At 41.8% G+C, this 17,017-nt stretch overlaps 1 protein-coding gene across 18 annotated transcripts in view; it reads right to left on the reverse strand.

Moving 5' to 3' along the window:
- The window catches only part of RBFOX1 (RNA binding fox-1 homolog 1), a 1,275,045-nt gene that overhangs the window by 884,438 nt on the left and 373,590 nt on the right, over positions 1-17,017 (reverse strand). Inside the window, exon 1 of one of the 18 annotated variants that reach the window (XM_062639416.1) lies at positions 14,453-14,854. The exons of 13 other annotated variants lie outside the window; for them this stretch is intronic. In XM_062639416.1, the coding sequence (XP_062495400.1) occupies positions 14,453-14,455 (3 nt within the window). In that variant the 5' untranslated portion in view covers positions 14,456-14,854. Of the gene's footprint in view, positions 1-13,410; positions 13,504-13,979; positions 14,106-14,452; positions 14,855-17,017 lie in introns of those variants that run through there. 4 more of the 18 variants (XM_062639419.1, XM_062639428.1, XM_062639430.1 and 1 more) reach the window with 4 other exon arrangements.

A 17,017-nucleotide genomic window follows, 5' to 3' on the forward strand; every position in this document is an offset into this window, starting at 1 on the left:
CAGGAAATTATTTTTGCCTAATTTGTATAAAAATGCTCAGTGATAGAGCAGACAATTTACATTCAAATAAATATTTCCCTAATTTTCTTGCCAACAAAAGACTAGTATTTCCAATTTACTATCCAAAGATTTAACAACATCTGCCACTCAGGCAAGGCTCATAATAGGACCTATTGTTTCACAGTAATGGTTAGCAAATTAAAAGAACAGGTTTTATTTGTATTAGCACCATAGCAAAAGGATACATGTAAAGATAACACACCAATCATCTAGCAAACCACATATTGAAAGTGGTACCTAAATACACTAGAGAAGATGCATTCTCTCTTATCATTCCACACAGTCTACACAGGTATTTTGATAACCAGGTTACAGTCCAGAAGACTGAACACCTTTCAAAACTACAGCATGTGGAAGTCACAAATTGTAGTTAATGCATGTAGTTTGCAAAGCATCTTGAAGAATGGGGTTGATTGAAGAATGGGGTTGTAAATTAGTAACTTCGAAGACATTAGGCTTTGTTAGCAACTACAGAGGTAAGGAGATAGATAAGTATTGTGCAAGAATCCCCCAGAACCGGCCTGGTGGTTACTGACATGACAAGGATCCTAAAAAGAAGTAATGAAGGTGTGGTACAATGTCTTATGATGTAATGTATAAGTAACTCAATGAATGTGTATGTAATCTAATGAATAAGTATGTTTAAGGCCAATATAATCACAGCCTGGTTGATGCTCGGGAGGGACACGCTAGGAGGAGCTATCCCCCATGTCTCCTGGCACCACAATAAAGAATACCTGCTTGTTAACTTAAACTTTGTTGGCAAGTTCCTGGAGATTACTCCAAATCAAGCGCTAATTTGGCATTACTGTGAATATGGAATAGTCTGTAAATCTTCATACACTTCTAAATTTATTATTTGAAAAGCATGTGATATATTCATTTAATGTTTGCTATTGGAATCACAGCTTAACATTTCCTCCCTCCTGTGCTGTAATACAAAGTTATGGTTGATAATTTAAACATAAAACAGGAGGAATTAAAAATTGTAGATCATAGTGTCAACAACTCGGATGCATTGCACACATGTACTGAGACATAAATTTAGTATTAAAAACAATTATACAAATTTTTAAATATGAAAAACTGCCAGGCTGTGATTACTGGAAAGGAAAATACCTTCCTTAAATTTTTGCATTTCCAAATCAACTGTCAGCTGTAAGGCAAATTCTTTTACTCAGCTCATTAGCTGTATACATTTCCTAGAGTGAAAGGATAAATGCAAACACCAAATTCACCTTTCTATTTCATTATCTATGTCTATTTTTACTGTATGCACTTGTGTATTTTACTCTATGCACTAACCAGCATCTGTATTTCTTAAGCCAGACATACTAGAAGAAGTGGCAGTAGTGTATAAACATGAAAAAATACAGAGTTGCCTTCTTTACAAAAGTTTAACTAAAAACTTTACAGCCCATTAGAAAATTAGATCAATATGCGGTTCTGACAAGAGGAAGCAGAAGCAGTACCAGTTTGCCTGTCTCACATTTTTACACCTCAGCCATAAAGCAGTGGTTCCCGTAGCCCTCCACTCAAAGGAAGAAGACAGAATACACTAGCCTTTTAGGCAAAACAAACAGTACAGTGCAGTGTAAAATTAAGTGTTCACTGATAGTTTCCCAAAGCTCACCAGGGAACACAGCTGACTGCCACAAACACACAGAGGCACAGTCACAGAGCTGTAAGTGTTTATGTACCACACACAGCATCAGCACAAGAGCAAGTAATTCATAAGCAATTTCAGAAGAATCCAACTACTCACATACTCCGTAGTAAACGCCATCCAGTTCACATGTTTAGCTATCATAAGAAACACATGAGTCATCCCGTGACACCAGTCATGTTTCTCTTGTCGCCAGTCTGCCCATCTTTCGTAAGTGTGCACACGTCCACAGTCCCATCTTTCGTAAGTGTGCACACTTCCACAGTCCTAACATGGGGAATTTCTTACTATTTTCAGCACTGTTCCAGGAAAGACCACCCATACAGAAGTTTCAAGCTGCAAGAGTACTGCATTATCACATGCATTTAGAATTCCCTTTCAATTCCTCATTTGAGACATTTATTAAATTATTTACACTTCTTATATATTAAACATCAGCAGAGCAAATTTTTAAAATGAAAAAAAAAGAGAATGTGTTATTACGCTAAAATCGTCCTACTCTTTAAACTGTCATTCCAAATTCTTAAAATCCACAGCCAGCCTTTCAGTGGAGTGAGAGAAAAAGTACATCCTTTGGAGATCCCCAAAGCCCGTCTTTGACTATGGTATCACCGGTTTTCCCCATTCTCAGATACTACCACCACAGTCACTGCACAAGTAACAGGCCTGAGACATTAATGAAAATAAAAAGAAAAATCAGACCAGCTTTTCCCTTAGCAAGTCAGAGGACTCTAAGCACAGTGATCCTCAATGGTTCAAGCTCCACCATAAACTGCTCTCATGTGTACTGGCAAAACTAACACAGGAAGTAACAAGAGGAGCCCACACGATAGAAGACTAAAAGAAACCAACAGTGTTGTTCTTCCTTGTTATGATCAGTATTCTTTCCTACTGATTTAAATGAGAGAAAGTTTGTAACTCTTCAGACTTACTTTGGAGATCTTCCAAGAAGATGAAACTTGAGAACAAACTATATGCATTTTAAACAGCAAAATGAACAGCAAAGGCTGTATGAGGTGTTAGTACTATGTAATGCAGCAAGTCATTTCTTATGGCAATGTAAAACAGACATGGACTAAAGATGTTCTTAAAAGACAACAATACTAAGATCTGCTAATATTAGAGGTGCAGTGCTTCATTTAAACACATTTACAGAAATAAAGAAACCAAATCATTGCCTAAAATTTACCTCAGCTGATAAAGGTGCATCCATTTATGCAACCAAAAGAGCATTCCTATATAGGCAAAGTTAACTCTTTCACAGCAAAGCACAAAGAACTGAAGGTGCTGAATAGTCTCATTTTGGCAAACGAAAGTCAGAAATCAGTAGAAAGAAAGAGTTCATCACCTGCGTTCACATGCTCTCAATTTTTACCTTACCTGCATGTATTGTAATTTTCTTGTGAACAATATGATCATATACCATGAAAATTCGTAACAAAACTATTCCAGGGACGACAACAGTAATTTTTTCATTCCAATTTGTATTGGAATATAAACAACTCCTAAGAAACTGAAAGATATCCTCACTTGAGAAAAAGTTAATAAATAAAAATTTTCCACATTACAAATTAAGTGTGCAATCTTTCTGTTTCTTGTATAATCAGTGACAAAATATTTAACACTTCAGTGGGTAAAACATTTTTATTATTGTAAAATGTACTATTCAGTAGAATATACTTACCTTAGAAATTTGGATTCACATTTTAGCCTACTACTTTCTAACAGTGCAAATATGGAAAGGAAAATATGTACGTTACTTTTAACACCACAGGAAACTTCCTTATTTTCCTTTATTTTGCTTGCTTGCAAAGCTTTAACACAGAAAAGCATTATATTGGCTTTTAGATATATTCAATAAGAATTGCATCTGTTTTAAGATGTTAATAAAGCAACGCTGATATTATTCATGCCCTATTATTCTTTTATTCAACAACACAAAGCCCACCAAACACAGCAATAAAAAACCTCAAACAGAACCACAGCACACCACAACGTCAGGCATGCAATGTCAGAGATCAATTGCACCACGGTTCAGGACACAGACTGACAAAATCATCAGAATTCGAACTCTGTGGTCACCACTGTAAAATGAATTTGCCATTCAAGCCCAGATAACAGTACTGATGGGAAAGAAGGCACTGGTTACCTGCATTACTATTAACTGACGAGAGGCTTGATTTTTATCTGTATTATTGGTACTACTGATAATTACAGAAAAAATGGCTGAAGAGCAGCCAAGGAGATAAGAATACTCTATAACTTTCCTCCAAAATCCACATTATCTAGAGTAAGCCTGAAATACAGCCACGCACGCTTCCTATCAGTACAGCCCACTGTCTTCCATGCAGCACACTAAAAACTTCAACCTCTGGCATCAGAAACATAAGCCAGAGATTTGAGACATTCTGAGGAGGAGACACAGAACATTTGGTACTGTATGTACCACATTGGTACTCTGCGTGTGCACGTTTATGCGCATGTGCGCAACTATTGTAACGTATGATGTTACCAACATACCCCAGCAACACTCATCAGCAATGCACTGGTGCCCCTTCTAAAAGAAGGATTTTGCCATGTGTTAAACTGCCAGTTTAGTGATCCTTTGCCCTTTACTCCCCACTGTAAAAGTACTGATAAAGTCTAAAACCAGCAAGTTCCTCCAAGTCAAGCAATTGGCACAGTGAATAACTGTGCTGGTTTTGAGTGGGAGTGCTAATTTTCTTCCCAGTAGTTGGTAATGGGCAGTCTTTTGGATTTGTGCTGGAACAGTGTTGATAACACTGGGATGTTTTAGTGATCACTGAGCAGCGCTTACACAAAGTCAGGGCCTCCTCTGCTCCTCACCCTACCAGTGAGGAGGTTGGGGTGCAACAGCAGGTAGAAGGTGATGCAGACAGGACAGCTGACCCCAACTGACCCAGGGGATATCCCATGCCCTATGGTGTCATGCTTAGCATGTGAAGCTGAGGGAAGAAGAAGGAAGGGGTGATGTTCAGAGTGATGGTGTCTGTCTTCCCACGTCACCATGATGCATGACTAACAATGGCTGAACACCTTCCTGCCCTTGTGTATGTGGCTTTTGCTTTACCAATATAAGCTGCCTTTGTCTCAACCCAAGGGTTTTCTCACTTTTATCTTCCGATTGTCTCCCCCATCCAACCAGGAGGGAGGGAGCAGCTCTGTGGGGCTGAGCTGCTGGCTGGGGACAGTAACATGGTTATTTGCATGTACAGGCCTCCCCCTGCAATTGCTGTCACAGGCAAACTGGGAAAAATAAACTGTGAAAAAGACTGTGAGCATTCTGAATCCTTGCTCAGAACAACAGCGCTTTCACACCTCGGTGTTTTTACAATGCCTCATGCAAACTTTCCTATCTCTTTGATAAATAGCAAGTTTAGAAGAACTAGACAGCTGCAATACCAGCAAAAATAAAACTGTTAATTGCTAGTTTTACCTCAGTAGTTCCAGAACCAACAGAGAAGAACACAGGAAAATCAGGAGATAACTGCACTTCTTTTTTTTTTTTTTTGTAATATTTTCTGTTTAAAGTGTAAATACTTCCACTAGATACAAATGGGGACCATAATATCTGGATACTGCAACACTCATGCTGGATTTTAGAAGATGGGGAAACCCCTTCAACTGAGCATGAAAGGCTTCCTTGCTTTTGATGGTAGCCAAAACTGACACACATCCACAGCATCAGCATAACTGAACTTAATAAGAGAGCAGTTAGCATAAGAATATAACACTTAGCAGTGCAAAAGCAAAGATTATCTGATTTTTAAAGAAACTGGAACAATACTACAGCTTCTTGTAACAAAAACAATGGACACCTCTCATTATAACAAGAGATGTTTATGACTCACTTATGTCTAATTATTTAAATACTTGGTTTTATTTTAATGGATGATTTTATTATCTTGTCCTTTATCATCTATTACTGCTTAATATTACATGCTTTGTATAAAATTTGTAAGGAAACAGTATCTTCCTAAGTTTGATCACTAATTGTTTCTGTTTAAAAGCTGTTTAATATTATTTCTTTTCTGCAACAACAGGGTTTTACCTGGTACTCAGAGATGGTACTATGACCTCACCATCCCTTTCAGCTCCAAGAGACCTCCTACAGTCCTGCAGAACTCCTTAGATCCCAGTACCAGAAATTTATTGTGATAAACAATTGGATACTCTATAGCAAAAAAAGCACCCTCATATTTAAAATATAATAAAATATTTAGGTTCCGCCATAGAGAAGTTTGCACATACTGAGATTTCCAGCAACACTCAATTCCTTTTTAAAATGCACTCACGTTCAAACAAACATACATATCTCAAGAAAGGTGGTTCTCTGGCTACAGCAAAACAGCAGTCTGAATTGATTCAAAGGCAAGAATACAACCACAAGGACTGAGACACTGGAAACGGGAAAACCTCATGCTAACCGCATTAAAAAGAAAAAAGAAATAAAAGGAAAATAAGTAAGAAGTGTTACCACCAAGAGTTGATTATGTACTTTGCTGCAGTGAAATGGCAATTGCTGAAAACAAAACTATGCTCAAAGCGATTAAAGGGGCCCAGGTACCTGCCTGTATCATTCTGCCTATTTGAACCAGTATGTCCCAACACGCAGATTAATCAGGTAGCTTATTGGATATGACAGTTCCCAGAACGAGGGTGAAAGATCATACCAGCACCAAAGGCAACCAATTTGAAGGCATTTTACAGTGGCAGGAATCAAAGTATCAAAGAACATACAATTCTAGAATACTGCTCATACAATGAAAGAAGATTCTACTCTTGTGTATCTCACACCCCAGAGTGCTCTGTGCATTAGGCTACCTGGGAAGCCCCTCATCCGCTCCACCTGACAACTGGGCTGTATGGTTATTTTTCCCACAGTGGCATAAGATCCTCAGTAACTTAAACAGGGGAGATTCCGATTAGATATAGGGAAGAAATTCTTTACTGTGAGAGTGGTGAGGCACAGGCTGCCCGGAGAAGCTGTGGCTGCCCCATCCCTGGCAATGTTCAAGGCCAGGTTGGACAGGGCTTGGAGCAACCTGGTCTAGTGTGAGGTGTCCCTGCCCATGGCAGGGGGTTGGAACTGGGTGAGCATAAGGCCCCTTACAACCCAAACCATTCTATGATTCTATAATCAGTTGCAGCCAGAGATTGGGTTCTGAATCAAAACAAAAGCAACACTGCAAAACAGAAACAACAAAACAGAAACAAATCAAAAACTCAGGGTAGGTATCAGGGATTAGAAAATAGTAACAATGAAGGAATCTGCTTTTAAGTTAAGGACTTTCACAATGAAATAAGTGTACAAAAGATGCAACATGGACGATTTTGGTATTTGGCAAGAGTTCAATACCTGTAATGACCAGGGGAAACCCAATCGGTCTCCTGTGGAGTCAGCTGCAGACTAACGTACAATCACGATGGCAACAGAGAAGAGGTCATCATGAAGTGAAGAAGCCATTTGGAGTGTCCTAAATCAAGGAGTGGGAAAGGGAGGTCTAATATCCTGGAACGACCAGGAGGCTATCTAGATCCATTAATCTTCCTGCTGGGTCACTCTGTGTGCCTCAATTCAAACTGCACTCTGGGACTTCCTTAGCATTTATATTGTCACAGGCTTAAAATGGATATCACCATGTGGTAGACAACATTTTAGGTAGGTCATCTTTGATGTTGGAGGAAAGGACATTTAAGTAACAACTCACATACACAGTAGACTGTCTGCTGCGGAGTAAGGGTTTGGTTCTGTTTTGTTTTGGGGTTGGAAAATTGTAGAGTTTCACTGCAATAGTAGATAATATATAATAAAATTATTTCCTGTGACACTGATCAGACACAAGCACCCAGTAGCATGAAACTGATGCTTCAGCATCTTCTCCCACCAAAGAAGCAAGACTGTAAGCTCTGTAGACAAGGACTGAGTAGACTATGCTGCATCCCAGGGGAAAGTGTTACAGAATTACATAAATTTGAAGACAGAAGATAATATTCTGAACCCAGGGATTAATACTATATTCTGTATTTTCATATAGGGACTGTTTACAGGACCTTCATTTACTATTCAATTCATTCGCTCAACAGAGTATTTGCATACTATCGCACAATCCTTAATTTACCAAAAAATCCTAACTGTGAGAAAAGTGGATTTTTTTTTTTGCCAGGGTGGACAAAGATCCCAGTATTGGCTCCAACAACTATCAAGTCTTTTTCCTGGATCAGTGCCATTCAACATTGTATAATTCCTCTCTTCCTGAACTATCAAATGTCAATCTTCTACAACACGGGGGGGGGGGGGGGGGGGGAGAAAAAGAAAGAAACCAGACATCTATGACCTATTTAACAAAATACAAATTTTAAAGTTACAAGCAGAAACTCAGGAGCTGGCTATCCAGAGGAAAAGTAACTCCTATTCATCAGCCAAACTACTTTTGTGGAAGACAACTACCTTTATATAATGAACAAGCATACAAAAGATACGTTTTTTTCAAGACAACAAGACAATCACACAACGTTTTGGGTTTAGATGCAGGGCTGTATATCTGTTTGAGGTTCTCAAAGACCTAACAGTCATTTGGTTACTGAAATAAGAAACTCCACAGGAGATGGTCAGTTTTTGTAAGACAACAGGATTACACATGTGACTTTTTTTTCTGCATGTATTTTCTCATGTGTGAACTACAGGTATTTGAAAGATAAAAAAGCCATAAAAGACCAAAACATCAGACTACAGAGCAACCTAGGTTCAAGGAAACCAACTGCAACTATATTGACCTTTCCCACCAGGGTAGTACGTAGAATCATAGACTGGTTTGGGTTGGAAGGGACATTAAAGACCACCAAATTTCAACCCCCTGCAAGGAGCAGGGACACCTTCCACTAGACCAGGTGTCTCCAAGCCCTGGCCAACCTGACCTTGAACACTGCCAGGGATAGGGCAACCACAGCTTCTCTGTGCAGCCTGTACCAGTGCCTCACCACTCTCACAGGATAGAACTTCTTCCTAATGTCTAATCTAAATCTACCCTCTTTCATATAAACCTAGTAATGTTTTCTCTCCGAGTGTTGACTGATGGTGTTGACTTCCACACAGCAAAAACTTTTTTCCTGTTGTTTTTAACACAACTGTCCAGTATGACTGTATTTTCTTCCACCTGTACACAGGTGTTCTTCTACCTCCTCTATAATTGCTTTAGCTGTTAGAATCTTTAGTTTGAAATAGTAGCATTTCCCCATTTAAAGCTTCTCCTAAATTTCCTGCCCACATTTTCACATACTCACACCTTTAAAACAGTTAAGATTTTTCTATATGAAGCTTAAGTTTCACAAATTTATTAAGAAAAAAGAACATATCCTAGAATCACAGAACAGCAGGTTAGGAGGGACCTCAAGGATCATCTGGTCCAACCTTTCTTGGCAAAACATGCCCTAGACTAGATGGCCCAGTGTTCTGTCCAGGTGAATCTTACAAGTATCCAACAATGGGGAAATCCACCACTTCCCTGGGGAGATTATTCCAATGGCTAGTTGTTCTCAGTGTGAAAAATTTCCTCTTGTGCCCAGTTGGAATGTCCCCAGGAGTAACTCTGTGCTCATGACCCCTTGCCTTTTCCATGTGACTCCTTGTAAAAAGGGACCCTCCATCTTCTTATTTTCAGGCTAGCTTCTTATTATTCTGATCATATAATATTTGCTCACATCTAATACAGACCCTGAACTCAGAGACAATAAAAGCGCTAGAAAACCTTTGGAACAGCAATCAGAAGAGCAAGATCCTGTGAGTGTCTGCAGCAAGATAAGTATGTTATCATGTATTCACGCTTTATTAGATTCTAAAAAAATCCAATGGAAAAGTGATTAATAAATGCCCAAAAGGAAAAGTCTGAGTCACAACTAACACTGTGACAGACTCAACGTCAATGAACTACAAAACACAGAAGAAAGCTGAGATTTACTTACTCCAGCTCTCACTACTGTTTGTTTAAAGATGAGAAGCTTAAAAAAAAAAGCAATTGCTTGAAACATATTCTAAACTGTATCTTTGTAATTCCTTTTTTTGGAATAACTTCTTCTTTTGTAACCTTAATTTTCTTGGCCAGGGGTATACACTGGAGGGTTGAAACCAAGCGTTTTGCCAACTGAGAAAATGTATATATATTTACAGTGTTTGTAATGCTGGTGACAAAAAGCTGCATCTGGCCCTGCAGTCATTGTTGTGCCATTCATCTTCAAAGCGTGTTAGTTTTGCATGTTTGCCCTTTAACACAATGCAAGACTTTCAACTCAACCTGTTGTAACCACATTCCCTTATGCCTTCCTGTCTGAAGCAAAAGGCAATTATTTTAATGGATATGGGTTTGCTCGGTCAGTTTTACAAAGCCTCCCTGAGTGACTGCAGTCAATCTCCCACTGACGGACACTCCCAGTCTGTGCCACACTTCCCACTCCAGGCAGCTATCTTCATTTTAGGGCACCAAATTGCATAGGCGGGTACTAAAGCACCTGTCATAGGTCGGTACTAAAGCACCTGAATTGTGTGCTTACCTTGTTCGTATCAAGGCATTAGCTGCAATAACATCTTGCTGTTTGGAAACACAGGATTTCAGAGCTGCATTCAAACTCCAAAATGTTCTGGGTTTTTTAACTGGCTTTGAGAAAACCCTCACAGAGCTTTAGATTTGGGTACGTGTCTCATGTTAAGACACTTCAAGCAACTTGTAAATTGCTGAAAGATACATACTTGCAAAACCCAACAGTTTCTTTCCCCTTGACAAGAGCCGATAGAAACTACCTGGAATTTCTAAATATTTATTAAAAACTCCACTTGTAAAGATTCTTATTTCTGGACAGGCTCTTTGCAAAGAACAAAATCTGGAGCAGAATAGTAACAGACGTTAAAATACACCTACTTGGCAAAAAAACAGTATTTCAAAGTATGAGAAGCATAGTTTTGGCATTTGTTACTGGTCAGTATCTAACTGCAATCCATGTCAATCAAACACAACCACTTCTTCGTGCTCTTCAGAAAGTCACACATGCTTTAGTACCGCTGTAAAACATCACTGGTCAACCCAGCACCCCAAAAATGTTCTCCCATGTCAGGTAAAACTTCTTTTCAATTTTCGTTCAGTTTTCAGTGCATCAACTTATAGGACACATATAAAATTATCTGATTTGCAGTTAAGTTGTATTTCTGGCATATTAAATTTTAGTAAAATAATACAGTTATGAAAGGAAAGTGTAATAAATACTGATAGAGAACTTCATAAGCAGTTTCCTGTTCAATCAGAATAGCATACATTCAGAAGAGGTGATAAAACCCAATATGTACTGATAATATATTCAAGAATAGACAATGTAACATTTTGAGGAGATTTCCACTGCAAAATTATTATGGTCACAAAAAAAAAATCAATTATTTAATTAAAAGGATTGAACTACTCATAAAATGTGCAACTAAGCAAAGAATTAAAAACAAAGAGCGAGAATAAAAAAAATGACTTCCAATTAACGACTTGGTAAAGGACCTCAGAGACAGACGCTTTCTGCTCTCAGGAAATATTGCAGTTCAATTTCTGCACAACCATATCAAGAAGGGCTGCTGCAGATGGCAATTGAGACATCTTCACAATCAAGACCATAAACAGTCAGGCTACCTCATATTCTGTGGGCTACTCATTTAAGCCCTGATCATTCACTTGTTCCCTAACTCCTCAGCTTTATTCACATGCTGCTTTTACGAAGGTGCATAAGCCAACAGCATCCCCAGCCTCTCCCAGACAGAGTTCTGACAGATGCACAAAAAGACACAGTTTAAAAACCCCACGTTTTCCAGCTACTATATTTCTCTCAAGCTGTAGCATTACAATCAATCTTAATTACAGAAGATTCATCCTTTTCAGACTAATACACCTTTCAGACAACTGTATGCTTAATGTAGCCATGTCTTTCATGACCAAAAATAACGTTTCTTCTTGTGGCCAGTACTAGTTCTATCTTTACAGTACATAATGCTTATGATTACATTTACAAATCAGATAATGCCATTTTAAAACTACAGCGTGATAAATTAAAATGTTGAATTATTTAACTCAGTCACTGGTCTCATCGGTCCTGTGTTTCCAACTAGCTCAACTTCTCCCAGCGTAAGTGAATACTGTACAGTTCTTCAACAAAGCTTGCCCGTTTGCACAAAGTGAGACCAAGGATACTATTTCCATTAGATCCCTCCTAAAAACTAGGCAAAACCTGCTACAGCCAGCTTATACATCGGTCTGGCAGGGAAGCTGTAGGTCCCCTAGAGAGCAATACAAAATACTGGAGAGAGACTGACCTGGTCTACCAGAGGGAGAGACTGTAGGGAATGAGACAAGATTCTTTAAAAAGAATGAAGAACATATACTAAAAGAAAAAAAAAAAATGTGATTAAGGGAAAAAAAGCAAAAGGAGAAAAAAAAGAGAAGGGGAACAAAAAAAGTACCCAGCCATTCATCATAGATGACACAGGTATGAGCTGATCCTGCCCTGGGCAGAAAGACTGACTACAGGAGTGGCTGAGTGCCCTTCAGCCCTGCTCTTCCATGTTTAACTTCAAAGGGACTTTGTGGAGGTACGCATCTTGGGAAGAGAGGAGAAGCTTCAAAACCTGCCAGGACCAGCAGCCATAGCCTGAGGACATCACATTCTCCCTCCTCTGCAGCAAAACAGCCCTGCAGGTTAGTAAGGGATTACATATGTGCAGAGTGTGTAGGCAACAGTATAATAATTCACAGTGATGGAAATTGGACCTTGTAATTGTACATGTGCACTCATATTCTGTACTGGAAATATATCACATTACGCGTCCGGGAATTAAGAATCCCACTCTCCTCCTCGACACTTGACTCCTGCTAGTATTTCTGTCATTTAAGGCACCCTTTCATGAAAGCCAGAAAAGCATCCTCATCACGTCAAGGACACTAAGCACTTCAATTACAAGAACCATAAAAGTCATCAAAGTACTGTGCATTTTATTCATTGCATTTGTCAGCTGTATCACTGATAGCCAGTTATGTACTAATAGAAAAAAAAGAAATATAGTCTTGACACTATAAACAGAGACTTCATCTCAGGAAATGCCAAATCCTTCGTCTAGTATATTCATGAGAAGAATAAATTGTAAATGAAACTTGGGTAGCCAAGCCTTCAAAGCCTGAATAAGATAGGTACTAGATCTGGACTATAATCAGAAATGCTACATAAAAACAGTTCCCCAAAAATTCTGTAACACAAAATCACTTAAGTAAAAGAAAATAAAAATAAATTTAAGATGCCATAGTTTGAGCCCTTCTGAATTGCTACTATAATCCTGATAACTGGAGCATGGGATAGCAAATACTTTTCTAAAAACTAAATGATCTACTGAGATACGCATTGAAAATTCACACACACATGCACCCCTGCCACTCTTCCCACTGTGTATTTTCTCAAGCAGCTGCAACTATTTGGTCTTTAAAAAAAAAAAAATCATTATTTGATTATGAGAACTAACTCATGCCAGTTTAGATTGTAGGACATTCACAACCATCAGTCTCTACCACAGAGTGAAAAAATCTGGCTTCTACTTTTACAGCCCACACATACAATTGTTTTCACGCTGCTCAATGACAAATAAAACATACAGTATCCTTCCTCTCTGAAGTATCATCAAGCTTGAAGTAAGAAGCGAAGGAAGGGACTTGACATTCCTGGGACACCATCGTCAGTGCCTGCTGTATTTTACGATCTAAATCATCTTGAATAAGCTGAATTTTATTGAAAGTGAAAAAACAGTCATCACTGAACCCCTTCAGAACCTAACATACTCTGCCACATTTGAAATTCAGAGAGCAGATAAACAAAAGCTGCAGATTTGAACAAGATCTTTCACACTTCGCTGCTGTGAATCACTCCAGAGTCAAACTTCAGACAACATTTGTTTCACCATCTGCTGCCACGTTGAGTTGGCAGCACAACATCCAACAGCCACATCACAGATTTTGGAAAGGCAGAGCGTGTGCCCCTCTGCACTGCCAAACCGTGCCTCAGCCGAGGAACGGCACTAGATGGAACTGCCTATAGGTTTCAGTGTGGTTTCACCTATAGTGAACACGTATATAGCCAACACTGGCACCTTTTTACCTGACAGAAAATTACAGGAGAAAATGGCACAATGAATCGCCTTTAAAACAAGTAAACGTTGACGACTTACAGATAAGTAGTTCCCCAGCAGCTAAACACCTGCACTCTTTTAACCAGTAACTCAGCTGAAACCCAACTGGCCATTTTTCTTCTTGTCTTTCGCGGGCCACCTCCGTGCCAGCGTTTTCCCCCGGCAGCACCCCTCTCCGCGGCGCTCCGCGGGAGGACGCTCAGCCCGCCCCGCCGCACGGGGATGGCCGCTCCAGCCCCTCAGCCGGCGCCGGGCGTCCTCGCCTCTGGCTCCCACCGCAGCGCCCGGTCCCCGGTCCCCCCCAGTCGGCGGACTCCCCGCGGACGCGCAACCCTCCGCCATGAAACTTTCCGGCCGTAGCGACCGGGCTCTTCGGGCGCGGCTGCCGGCCGGGCAGGGCAGGGCGGGGCGGAGCGGGGCCGGGCCGGGCGCAGCCCCTGCCGCTGTGCACCTGCCGGGTGCCCCGCACCAAGCGGCCCCGAACCTCCCGCCAGGCCCCAGCCGAAACTCACCATAAAGAGGCAAGCGGAGGCGAAGGGTCGCCGAAGGGTCGCGGCGCGTCTCCAGTCCGGAGCGGGCGGCCCCGTCAGGCGAGTCCCGGGGGGGACGCGGCTCCCCGCCGCCGCCGCAGCCCCTTCCCCGCGGGAGGCACCGCCGCCCTCACAGCCGCATGCCGCGCCCCGCCGCCCGGCTGCCCCTGGGCTCGCCGCGAACCGGCAGCGGGGCGCCCGGCCCGCCCGCGAGCAGCGGAGAGACCCCGAGGGCCGTCCTCGCCTTCGCAAGGGGTGAGGGAGGGGGAGCGGCTTTCCGCTCGGCTCAGCTGCGGCCGGCGGGAGCCCGGCACCGGCCGGACACAGGCACCTTCCCGGGGATGGAGGCGCCGCCGCTCTCCAGCCGGAGCGGAAAGTGGCTCGGGAGCGGCGGGCGGGCCGAGGTGACCTTCAAGCCCGGCGGGGAGGGCTGGGGCGGGGGGAGGTCGGCGGCGGGGGGGCCGTTGCGCCCCGGGAGGCGGCGGCGGCGGCGGCAGCACCCCCCGCTCGGGAGCGGCGGCGGCGGAGGGCGGCGGGATGCAGCGGGCGGGGAGCGGGGCTCGGCAGGCGGAAGGCACGCGCGCTCCCGCGATTGGCGGCCGCGCGGCGGCGCCCGGGCAACCCCAGAGGCACCCCCCCACACCCCGAACCGCCCCACAGCGCGGTATCGGGGCACCGTGGCTCAGGGCGGCGGCGGTCGGGCGCTGCTCCGGGGCGGAACCTCCCCGAGTCACCGGCGGCGCGATCCCAACTTTTTGTTCTCGGCGGAGCGGTAAGAGACCCGGGCAGGAGCGGGCACGTGCTGTCACCGCTCACAGACACACACACACGAAGTGGCACTCGGGAAATAGCTGGTTAAAACGATGCCCTTGGCGATACTCGGGCACCCCCGCCTGCTCCCTCCCCTTCCTCTTGCCCAAAGGAAACCAAATCTTACAAGAATTCTAACGCTCCGCTAATGAGAAGAGCAGCGCAGCATCCCTGAACGCATCAATTACTGTTAAATCAGGCTGACAGCAGCTATTTATGAGAAAGTTTTGGGGAAAAAAACAAACATCAAGACCTGCCAGAACACTGACTCGTCCTTTTCAATGCATGATCTGTACCGATCACACATTTTTGCGCTGTTCAACCGTCAGTTACAATAAATTAATGCCACAGAGATTTATTTCAGCATGTAAACTTATATCAATCACATACGGGTACCTTGAAGACAAGACAGATGTGCTACCCCCTGTGGTTTAGGAGTAGGGAGTTGTTTGAAGTATATAGACAGAAAATGAAACCCAGTAATAATACAGGTGATAACAAGGAGGCAAGCTTTAAATCACAAACAAACAAACAAATCCTTAAAAGAACTTTACAGGAATAACCTCCCCATAATTTCTTTCATCTGTGCAGAAAATAAATACAGCCAAAATACTCTGAAATTCAAGTGTAGTCTGCACATACATCACATACCTCAAAAGCACATCCCTGCATCCCAGTGCCTCTACTTGTGGTTTTGGGGTTTGGCCTATTTCTTTTGCTGTTTTAAGATCCAGCGTGTCATAACGCTGTGCAACTGCTCAGGACTCTACTTTTAACAAGTCACACCAGTTTATGGAGCTGGGTCATTTCAAACAACAAGCTCAGAATTTATTACTCCTCATCAAACATAAGCAGTGTTAAACTGCAGGCTGGAAACCTTTAGCTACACCTTGTTTACATCTGTCAGACTACTGAGAGGTATGAAGTTAGTCCAAGATTCATTTTCAAGATCAAAATTTCTATTATCAAGTCATTACAAGAGTCTCTCAACATGGACATCACACTCTGAAGGCTGAACCCCATTAAGTTCGTATAAAGATCCCTGGATGGATCTTTAAATCCATATTGTGGATTTCCTTCACTTCTTATTTCAGCTTTCCAGTTCACTACTCTAAATCAACACAAAGGCTGGCGTGAGAGGCTCATGTGTCCAACAGATGCCAAATGGAGATCAAAATGTTATGCTAATGGTCTTTAAACTACTATAGAAGGATTTTACAGTGAGTAACTTTGGTTATTCCTTGCAGTAGGAGATACCTAAACCTGTATTTACTGATCTGTCTATGAGAAAATGATATTAGTAGAAGCTTGGTGAGCACAAATTAAACATAATGCTGGCAAAATTTCTTCAGCTCTTCCTTAATTTGTATATTTAGGTCCCTCATAAGAAAATAATTTTCAACATTCCAATTAAATATCACTGACTTCTTTGGCACGTTTGTCATATAGCCAAATACCTCCTACTTCACCAGCACGAGACTTATATTGCAAAACTGAGAGCTTGTCGTGTGCAAGGTGGAGCAGACATATCCTGAAGACCAAAGGGAGCAGGAAGTGAGAAACACACCACAAAGGCAAGCATCAGCATAGATGAGCAAAACTTACGCAACTCAATAAGCTACTTTAAGTTGCTGGACTAAAAAATAATACTTGAAGAAGGGGTTACTTAAGGAAACTATTCAATGGTCAGAAAGTTCCTCAGCTTTAATGAAATATTTTCATCTTCCTCCTCTTCTT

The sequence above is a fragment of the Pezoporus occidentalis genome, unplaced genomic scaffold (assembly GCF_034315485.1).
Source record: "Pezoporus occidentalis ecotype Australia unplaced genomic scaffold, CSIRO_AGI_Poc_V1 ctg60, whole genome shotgun sequence".
NCBI classification, from domain to species: domain Eukaryota; kingdom Metazoa; phylum Chordata; class Aves; order Psittaciformes; family Psittacidae; genus Pezoporus; species Pezoporus occidentalis.